The sequence below is a fragment of the Panthera uncia genome, chromosome B1, assembly GCF_023721935.1.
Source record: "Panthera uncia isolate 11264 chromosome B1, Puncia_PCG_1.0, whole genome shotgun sequence".
Classification (NCBI taxonomy): domain Eukaryota; kingdom Metazoa; phylum Chordata; class Mammalia; order Carnivora; family Felidae; genus Panthera; species Panthera uncia.
In genome coordinates this window covers 165,735,995-165,745,542 of record NC_064811.1, presented here as the reverse complement: position 1 = coordinate 165,745,542, position 9,548 = coordinate 165,735,995, and the positions used below count along the sequence as shown (strand labels likewise).

Below are 9,548 nucleotides of genomic sequence, written 5' to 3'. Positions count from 1 at the left end.
TAGACTCAACACATACACATGGACACACACACTCATGCCTCCAACTCCCTGTTTCGGTCTCCTCTGCCTATTCCTTCCCTTCCGGGCTAGCAACGTTCTTTTAATCTTGAATGGATGACAGTTCTCCCAAGGTAGTGGGAGGGGAGGTGCCAGTTCTGAGGACCCTCACAGTTTTGTATGGTTTTGGTGTGCGTCTCTTCTCTGTGTTAGGAAAAGAAGTGGCTGGGGTCCCAAGGAAAGGGATGAGGAGGGACCATTCCCCCAAATGGAGGGAGGCCTTCAGGAAGCTGAGCTGAGGTGATTGGCCGTAAAACAGCTTGGCCACAGCATCTGGAGGAGATTGGAACCAGATGTTCCTGGGATGGGGGAGGGGAGGGTGTGGGGCTGGGAGGAGGCTGGAGCAGGAGAAGCAGGCTGGTCAGCAGGAGGCTGGGTTGGGGGGGAGTGGGGAGGGCCTCGTGGCTCTCTGGGGAAGACAGCTGGCTGCCCTATCCCCACTCCCCAAATCAGACACTGCTATTTTTGCAAACTGGAGCAGCAAATCTTTTCACAGATTCTAGAATCAGCCTGTGTGTAGGGACAGTCAAGCACAGGGTGTGACTTGGGAGGTGCCCAGAAAGGCTACCAGCTAGCCAGAAATGTCTCCTGCTGCCCCACAAGCCCCGCCTTGCTGCGGGCTAAGTGTTGCCTTCTCTGGCAGGAGTACATCTGCCCTAAGCTCCTAATGTTCGACTGGAAACTAGTGTATCCAGAAGTTTCCTTTTTGCATAGAAAGAGAGTAGTCCAGGAACTGGAAAATTGTCTGGCAGAGGAAAGGAAAAGAAGGTCCATTTATGGAGAGCCTCCTATTTGCCAGGATCTCTTCAAAGGTTATCTCATTCCTTCCTTGAAACCCTGTGAAGTGTTGTCATTCCATGTGTCTAGATGAAGAAACTGAGGCTCAGAGAGGTTAAATGACTCACCCAGGGGCACACAGCCACCAAATGGTAGCACTGATGTTCAAAACCGGCTATGTTTGCATGCAAGTTTGTGACCTTTTCATGGCAGAGAAGCATATAGGGTTAGGGTTGGGGGAGGGGGAAGGGAAAAAGAGGAAAGAAACAGTGAAGCAGAGGTACAGGGCACGTGACTTTCCTTCCACTATAGTTGAGCCAAACTTGGCCCTAGACATCCACCACCCCCCCCCCCCCCCATGAGGAACACTGCTCTCTGGCTGCTTGGAGACTAGACAGACCCTGAGTCTTCTTGTCTGTCTCAGCAGTGGCAGGAAGGAGGAGGGTTGCTGGGGAGGATGACAGGCTTGGGGGGTAGAGGCCCAGGGAGGAAATAATTGACCAGCACCACTGGGCAAACCATGGCAGATTCAGGTCTCCTGGATCAGCATCTCCTAATTCTTTTGTCCTGTCCTCTGAAGGCTACAAGGGTGCTCCTGGAAGGACAAGTCTGAAGCTTCAGGTGCTTATCTCAACCTAGAAGTCAGGCAGATCCATCCCAGCTCTTCCACTACTGGCCATGTACTCAGGACCAAGGGGGCCCTCAGGGGGCCCTCTGGGGCTTGGAGACAGTTGTGGGAGCAGGAGTACCTTCCCGTGACATGGAGTCAACTGAGCTGATGGTAGCCACACTGGAGTTGGTCTAGTCTAGAACCCTGAAGCCGGCAGAAGGTGAGGGTGGGCAAAGCATTGAGAGTGCATGAATTAAGTTCTGGAATATATATTAATGGCCTGCACCCAGGTCCTGAGCAGCCTCTATCACTGGGAGGCAGCCTCTGAAGATAGGCCCAGAGAAGACAGGGAAGGCCCATCAGCATGATTCCTAAGTCGTTAGAGGGATCTGGATCTATGGTGGTGATGGAGTCTTGGGACAGGCGTCTGGGGTGGCTGTATGAGTCGATCCTGAGCTGCCTCTGGCTGTGGCATTGCTGTTCACAGAGCCCTTGTTCGGGGTGGAAGACTGGGTACTCGCTTTGGGCTGCAGGCCACTCTCCACAGTCCGGAGGGGTTCTGAGCCTGGTTCCTTCTGGGCATGTGACTCATGAACTGGGAGTAGAGTCCTCTGAGCTTCAGAGGGCCCTGGAGGGCTGGTGAGGAGAGCTGTGACCACCAACTACAAATTCTGCCAAGTGGGAATGGCAAAGTGTCTGGGTGAGATGCCCAGGCAGCTCCAATGGTTTGCGGGCCTTTCCATTCTACTCATGGTCCTCCAGGCTGTCCTGAGCACCGAGGTCAGAGGAGGTGGAGGCGGGGAGGGGTGGTTATGATGTCACAGCCTGTGACCTCACTGGAGCAATAGGCAGGAACCCCTCGGGCCATCCCCCCTCCCTTGCAGGACCTCAAGGCCTCATCTGCTCTCAGGACGGAAAGAGAGGGCTGCAGCCTGACGGTGGGAGCAGGCTGGCTTCCTGGAAGGAGAGGGTCCTGCATACACATCAGATGCCAGCAATGTGTCTGGTTTCCACTACTGCTTTCTGCTTCAAGGGCCCATCTGGGGTGTACCATACCATAATGCTGCCTAGGGGTAGGTCCCCTCCCACAGTTCAGAGAGCATAAGGCACAACATGTGCTTCTGCAATAGGGCGGAGCTTGAGGCCAGTAAAAGACCTACAGACCCACTGAAGGATCTCAAGGAGCCCTGGGGGTTGGAGCAGCATGCCTGGCTCTCTCTGAAATGTGGGAGGGGCCAGCCCAGGCATAAGAACATGGGTCCTCTCTCTTTCTTTCCCTTTGAGATCCATGTAGAGTAAAGGGAGAGAGAGGCTCCTCTGAATGGAAGGGGCAGGGATGTGGCTTCTCTCCTCCTGGTCTCTGGGAAACAGGTCTGTGCCTCACTGCTGTCTGGGGAGGGAGGGGGCAGTGGCAGGAAGGAGGAGGCCAGACAAGACACAGCCTTGGGAGAGGGGGCCAGAGCTGGAATGTTTGCTCAGTGGCTGCCTAGTGTCTGGCTCTTGTCTCCATGAGAAGAGAAGGACCTGCAGGGGGCCAGCACTGGGTGTTTGACCTTCAGGAAGGCAGAGTTTCAGGGCCAGTTAGTAGATCTGTTCAGGCTGATGCCAGTTTTCTGGCTTCTGGTGAGCTCTCCTGGGACACCCTCCAGCCCACCCACCCCTTCCCCAGTCAGAGACAGAAGACATGGATGGACACCAGCTGGACAGACACATGCCTATCCCCTTTTACTTACCTCCCCCCACTCCTGCCCCCAAACAGCCTCTTTACAGAATGTTCCACTCCTCTCGTTGTGTGGGAGGGCTATGAGCAGTGCGTGTATATGCGGTACGCCTGCAGGCTGAAGTGTGCTAGGAGGCTGTGTTTGTGTGTGCCTGAGTGTGAAATCACACCCTCAGGGGTCCTGGAATCGAGGGAAGGAAGTGCAGCCAGCAGGGCCAGGTGTCCTGGCTGTGGGCTGGTCTCAGACACAGCAAGCCTGCACATCTGGAATGAGATGCACCGCCCCCCCCCCCCCCCCCCCCCGCCCCATGTCCCAGACAGCATCTGGCACAAGATACTGGCTGTAACACTTTCAGTTTATTGGCTGGTGTGCCCTGGTGTGGCTGACCAGCCGCTGGGCCTGAGAGAAGCCCCGTCTTGTTTCCCCACCCCTTCTTCTGCAGCCCCTCACGGTGCATCCTGTGGGACTCCTATGGAAACTCACACCCCAGGAAGTGGGGAAATAGGGGCTCAAAAAAACCATGTCGAGGTTGGAGAAGGGGTGGGAAACGTACATTACAATGAAGCTATGCCACCGGCTATACACAATACGGTGCACTTAGAGAGGGCAGGGAAGATGGGAGGGTCTGCTGACAGACGCTCTCCCCCCCAGGCCAGGCCCCCAGAGAGGAATGGCCACTTCAAGTGTCTCCGTGAAAGCTCTGGCTCCCTGGCCCTGGCCCCTTGTTCTGGTGGGGGCAAGGAGGAAGGGATCACGGGGAAGGGGCTCACGAAGCAGTCCCATTCCCCCGCCTCCTGAGGACAGCCTCACCTGGACCACCGGCCTGCAGGTCCTGGCGCCTCGGGGACAGGGACAGGGTGCCCACCTCCTGCCCACCTCCCACTGTCCAGTCCAGGTGACTGAGGGCAGCAGGCCTCCCGTCCCCGCCCCCGTGTGAGGCAGTGGTCATTTCCTGCTGTGCAGTGTGTCCTGGAACTTGGTGCTGGTGAACCGCAGGTGGAAGCCTTTTTTGGTGATGGTGTCATCTGAGTGGAATTTCACCAGGACAGAATCTCCGGCCGAGTACACCTCCTCAGGAGGCTGACAGAGGAAAAGGATGGGCATGAGGCTGAGGCTGCTGTTTTTCCTCCCCAGGATCCCCCGCTCTAAGGAAGGTGGGCGGCTCCCAGACACTCACCAGATTCCCCCAGCCCCTTGAAGCAGGGGAAGACTATTGATAGCAAGAGTTTAAGGGGATGCCTGGAGGAGGGGAAGAAAAGCAGGGGATAGAGGAGCTTGCCTTAAGTTCAGAGTCACACTTCATACCCAGAGCTGCTATTAACGCTGCTATTAACAAGTTAGTTGTGAAGTCTCAGGCAAGGCACTGTCCCACTCTGGGCCTCACTTCCCTCAAGGGCAAGCGGGAGTAAATGCTCCCTGCTCTCCAAGCTCAGAAGGGCTGATGGGGGTTGTGGGAGGGAGCAAATGAGAGTGTGGTTGTGAATGGGTTTTGCAAAGGGAGTGGGTTCTCTGAGAGGCTGCCTTCTCACTGTCTCAGCTGCCTCTCGGAGAAGACAGAATAGCTGGGTGCTCCAGACATAGCTGTGGCCATTCCCCTTCCATCCTCCCCCAGTTCTGGCCATGGTTGGCTCTAGGCGATGCCCCTGCCTAGCTCCTGCAAGCCCCTCCTTACCTCTGTGTACAGGCCCTCAGAGTGAGAGCCGCCCACAGAGCCTCAGCACACGGATGCCCTGGCTCTCAGGGCACAGAAAGCATCGTTTCCGAGAACCTTGGGGACATTTCCAGCAACCCTGCCAGGAAGCCCTGACAGGATTGGGTTCCTTCCCCAGGTTCCCTCCCGTTGGCTCCAGCCTGGTGGAAGTGTCTGGAAGAAGCCACCTGGGGACACCCAATTTGGTGTGTGGCTCACTGGAATGTGCCAGATCAAGGGAGTTACAAAGGGCAAAATGGGGAGGGGGTGCCGGCTTGGTGACCAGGGGATTCCAGAGTGGTGAGCCAGGCAGGGGAGGGGCCTATGTGCTCTGCTCCTGCCCCGCCCCCCACCTCCCTGCCCTGTCCCAGACCCTGTGAAGCAGAAGCTCTGTCCTAAGGGCACATTCAGCTGGCTAATGCTGGGCCCAGCAGATGCTGCTGCAGCTCCAGGAAGGAAGTTTAACACTTCCTAAGGTGCCCAGGTTACACTGGAGCATAGCCATGAGAGAGGTGAGGGACCAGGGAGGTGAGGGGCGGGAGGGCGTGTGTGTTTGTGTGCGTGTGTGCGCGCACGCATGCACGGGTGTGTAATGGAGAGGAGAAGACAGTGTTCTCCGAAAGGGGAAAGGATTCACAAAAACAAAAAGAAGCCACAGCTCTGAGAGGAACATAAATCCACCTTTGTCATTTTCCTGTGGCTTCAATTAAAATCAAGCAAACTTTTGCCCACTGCCTCTGAAGGTGCCATTTTATGGACCAAGAAGCAATGCTCAGTGTCTGCTTGGACAGTAGCACCAAGGGCTTTGGGACCAGCTGGCCTCCCACCAAGAAGGGAAACTGGCAGTGGAAGAGATGAGGGTGTTTTTATGGCTCAGCCAGATGACTGGTTAGCACAGTTCGGCTCAGGTCCTAGGTCCCTGGCTCTTGCTTCAACCTCTGCCCCCGACCCTGGGCCCTGGTAAGCTGCTTTGGGACTGGAACAAGGGCTGGGGAGGGAGGGGGGGTAGAAGGAACTCCATCCACCTCCCCGGATGCAAGCTACCCTGTAGGTCCAAACAAACTGGTGCTGAGCAGTCTTGGGTCAGGGCAGGGCCTGTCCCAGAGGATGCAGAAACCACAGTGTTGGGCAAAAAAGGACAGAGTTTCCTGGGTGGGGATGGCCTAGGGCAGGGCGGGCCTCTGTGAGCAGCCACCCACCAGGCAGGGTCTCCTAGCTCCTGCAAAGGGCCAGGCATGTGCTAGCACCCATACCGGCACCCCACACCTGCAGAGGCAAGGGCACTGGGCAGGGTGCGGGGTCTCACCCCTGAGCCGCAGTAGCGCCCCAGTCTGGGGGCTGTGCTGTCATAGCCATCGAAGAGCTCCATGTAGTCGTAGCCACAGTCTGTCTCCTCCTCCACCTCGAAGGTCTGGAACACCAGCTCCACGCCATATCCTTCCTCTGCCACGATGACCCATTCGCAGTCCACCCCCCCAGGGTAGTTGTTGTCACCAAACTGCGCATGGGAGTAAAGATCCTTCGTCTTCACCTCTGCCCGAACCTGGCCTCCACACTCTGTGGGGGAGGAGCAACAGGATTGGCCACCACTCCCCGAGGATGGCCAGGGACAAGGTACCGTGCCTCACTGTGCTGAACCCTCATGGCTCGATGGAGAGAGGGCCACATGGCTAGGGGCGAGTGGCTTGGGACCTGCCTGGGACGTGGCCCAGAACAAGTGCTCTGCTGCTCTACTTCTGGATAGATGCCCACAGAGGACCAGGGACACACTGGGCTGTTAGGCAACTCTGAGCTGAGGCACTGGGAAGGGCATGCTTGTCAAAAGAGCACATTGCTAATTTGCTCCAGCTGATGGCTGTCATGGAAGAATGTGGGCCCTGCGTTGCCAGGGCTTCCATTCTTAAGAGAGAAGAACCACATCTGGATTTTCTGCGAAAACTCTTGATTTTTCAATGTTGGCTCACATTTTTAAAAAACACACTGTGGGCCAAACAGAGCGGAACTGAGGGCCAGATAGAGTTCTGGGCTTCCAGTCTGTGACCCTCTGCTGGGAGGGCCAAATGAGAGCATGCAGGACAGGGTCCTCAGTGTCCATCCTCCTCTGGAAGCCCTCTGGCCTCTAAGAAATCTGGTGCTTATGTCTCCCTGGAGGGGTGAAGAGGGGGTGGGATAGGGCCTGAGCTACAAGGAAGGATGAGAGGCTCTGGACCCAGCAGTCCTGGGGACTCCCAACAGGTGGCTCAAGACCCACAAGGAGCCTGTGAAGCCCCCATCTGACACCTGATGTTCCAGGCCTCCCAAGCCTGGGCTCCAGGCTTTCTCTACTGCTGCACTGTTTCCACTTCACTACTGTCCTGTCTTTACATACCAATTGCTCAGGCCAAACGAAGTGACCTGCGGTCACCTGTACACACCCAGAGCTGTCCTGGGATTGTGGCTGTGCCTGGGCTCCTCCCCCTGCTGGAATGACCCCACCAACACCTGCCCAGAGCTAGAGCTTATCATGTTTTTTCTCATGCTATAACTATCTGTGCGCGTCCCACCTCACCTCTGGACCGCGAGTTCCTGGTGTGCAGGGGTGAAGGGCTCATGCCTGATTCACCTCCATAAGCCCCTCTGAGTCTTGCATACAGCCAGAGCTCAGTAAATGGTTGTTAGATAAATGGACAAACGATCGCTAAGTAGCCCCTCAAGGCCTAAGATGTTTGTCTCCTTCATTTTTGTGACCTGCACTTAGAACACTGCTTCATCATACATGTTATGTGTTAATAAATATCTCTAGACGAGTGACTTTTGGGTTTGGAATGTGGGTGGGCTGCCACACAGTCAGGCGTCCTACCGCTGGGGACTGTGGGGCTTCCCTCCCCATCCCTGGATTCCCCACCCACTGGCGTCACTGCCCTCTGTTTTCCGGCAACTTAGCGGCCCCTAATCGGGACCTCTCCCACTCTCCCTTTAGTGCTCACTCTCTGCTCCCCTGCCCGGCCCTCAGAACACAGTCTCTGTCTACCCAGGCCATAGCTCTGTCCATCTGTCCCTTCATACACTCTTTCTCATCCCCCTGTGAAACTCCAGAGCCTGGGCCTGCCTGTGAGAGCAGGATCAGCAGAGGCTCGCAGAACAAGACAGCGTGAGGACATTGGGCTAGCCTGAGATGGCCTCACCTGTGGAGTGGGATGCCTGGAAGCCCTTCCTCTGGACGGAGTTGTCGGAGTAGAAGCGCAGGAACATGCGGCTGCCTGTGGCCAGGACAGGCTCAGGCTTCTTGCTCCCACAGAAGCGGCCCAGGACGGGGGCCTTGGCGTCACGGCCATCATACACCTCCAGGTGGTCATAGGCACACTCAGGCTGGGACTCTATATCCATCTCCACGAAGGTCTAGAGGGCACGAGGGAGGACAGCAAGTTCAGAATGCGTCTGGGGGGGGGGCAGCAGGTGGCCCCAAATCTAGGCCTCCAGACCCCAGCTGATGGAGACCAGGGAAGCAGCCCCTGCCAGGGGCACTGCTGGTAGCAGTGAGGGAGGACCTGGGAATGGGTAATGGCAGGCACACCCCCAATATGTACTGGGACCGGGCCTCTGTCCAGACCAGACTTGGGGCTCATGAGGATCCTCACAGGGATGACAGCCCTGTGGGCTCAGCCAGGCCACCAGCCTGCAGTCTGCATGGCTCTGGTCAGGATCTCTGAATTACCCAGAACTTTGGAACTGATAGGAAACAGGTGGTAGCCCGATGGCATGGAAGAGCAGGGGTCCCCATGCAGGCTGGGGTGTGGGTACCTTACCAGCTTGACCCGGTGGCCAGGGGTGCTAGAGATAGCCCAGGTGCACTCCTTCTTGCTGGGATATTTGTCAGGCCAGTTGGGGCTGGTGATGGTGCCGCTGGTGGATGTCACCTTGTGGTCACAGCCGGCTGTGGGGAAGTGAGGGTAAAGGGATCAGCAAGAACCTCGGTGCTCCAATGTCCCCTGTGAGGAAAGGAACAAAGCCCTTCCCTCCTGCCCTCCTTGCTTCTTTCTCTTGTCCCCCACCTACAAACTGATGGAAGGCTTACATTACTTCTTTTCTGTTCGGTTACCCATGGCCGGGGAAATCTAGCTGCTTGCCTCCAAGCGAGGTCTGCCTGGCAGCATCCATGAAAGCCGCCCTCACAGGCACTCCCGTGCAGATCCCTGGACCTTTGAGGCCTCTGGCCACACCCCCTCTGCCCTCCATGATGTTGTCATCCTCTGGTATCCTGCCACACTTCCACATTCACAGAAGACTTTGGCACCTGACTCAGTTCTATACCCATTCCTGCTGCCATTCCAGGTGATGTCAGCCAACACTCTAGCCTCTCTGTTCCTGATCTTCTCAGCTCTATTGGCACTTATCTTCTTCCTCTCAAGCCGGGCTTGCTCATGACTTTACTCTAGGCCTTGCCATCACCTACCATTTCCTGATGCTACAAACACATCACCTCTCTGTGACCACTTCCTGTTCTTCCAGGGTGCTCAGGCCCTCACTATCCTTTCAACACTTCTTCAGCTTTAGAGAGACTTCCAGGGTCTTGATCCTTCTATTTTCTCCCAATATTTCCTCCTTGGTTGACTTAACTTGCTTCCCTATCTGGCTGGACTATATGGCTGATCACCCCAGCTGCTCATCAACATACTGTCCTTCTACTGTATCCTTTCGGAAAACCCCATCTGAC

At 56.3% G+C, this 9,548-nt stretch overlaps 1 protein-coding gene across 3 annotated transcripts in view; it reads right to left on the bottom strand.

The window, feature by feature from the left end:
* Window positions 1–3,502: 3,502 nt before the first annotated feature.
* The window catches only part of BMP1 (bone morphogenetic protein 1), a 44,637-nt gene continuing 38,591 nt past the window's right edge, over window positions 3,503–9,548 (bottom strand). For 2 of the 3 annotated variants that reach the window (XM_049631525.1, XM_049631527.1), the window contains 4 exons: window positions 8,641–8,768; window positions 8,020–8,233; window positions 6,162–6,412; window positions 3,503–4,245 (listed from right to left, as the gene is read on the bottom strand). In XM_049631525.1, coding sequence (XP_049487482.1) covers window positions 4,111–4,245; window positions 6,162–6,412; window positions 8,020–8,233; window positions 8,641–8,768 — 728 coding nt within the window. In that variant the 3' untranslated portion in view covers window positions 3,503–4,110. Of the gene's footprint in view, window positions 4,246–6,161; window positions 6,413–6,853; window positions 7,001–8,019; window positions 8,234–8,640; window positions 8,769–9,548 lie in introns of those variants that run through there. The other variant, XM_049631526.1, reaches the window with a different exon arrangement.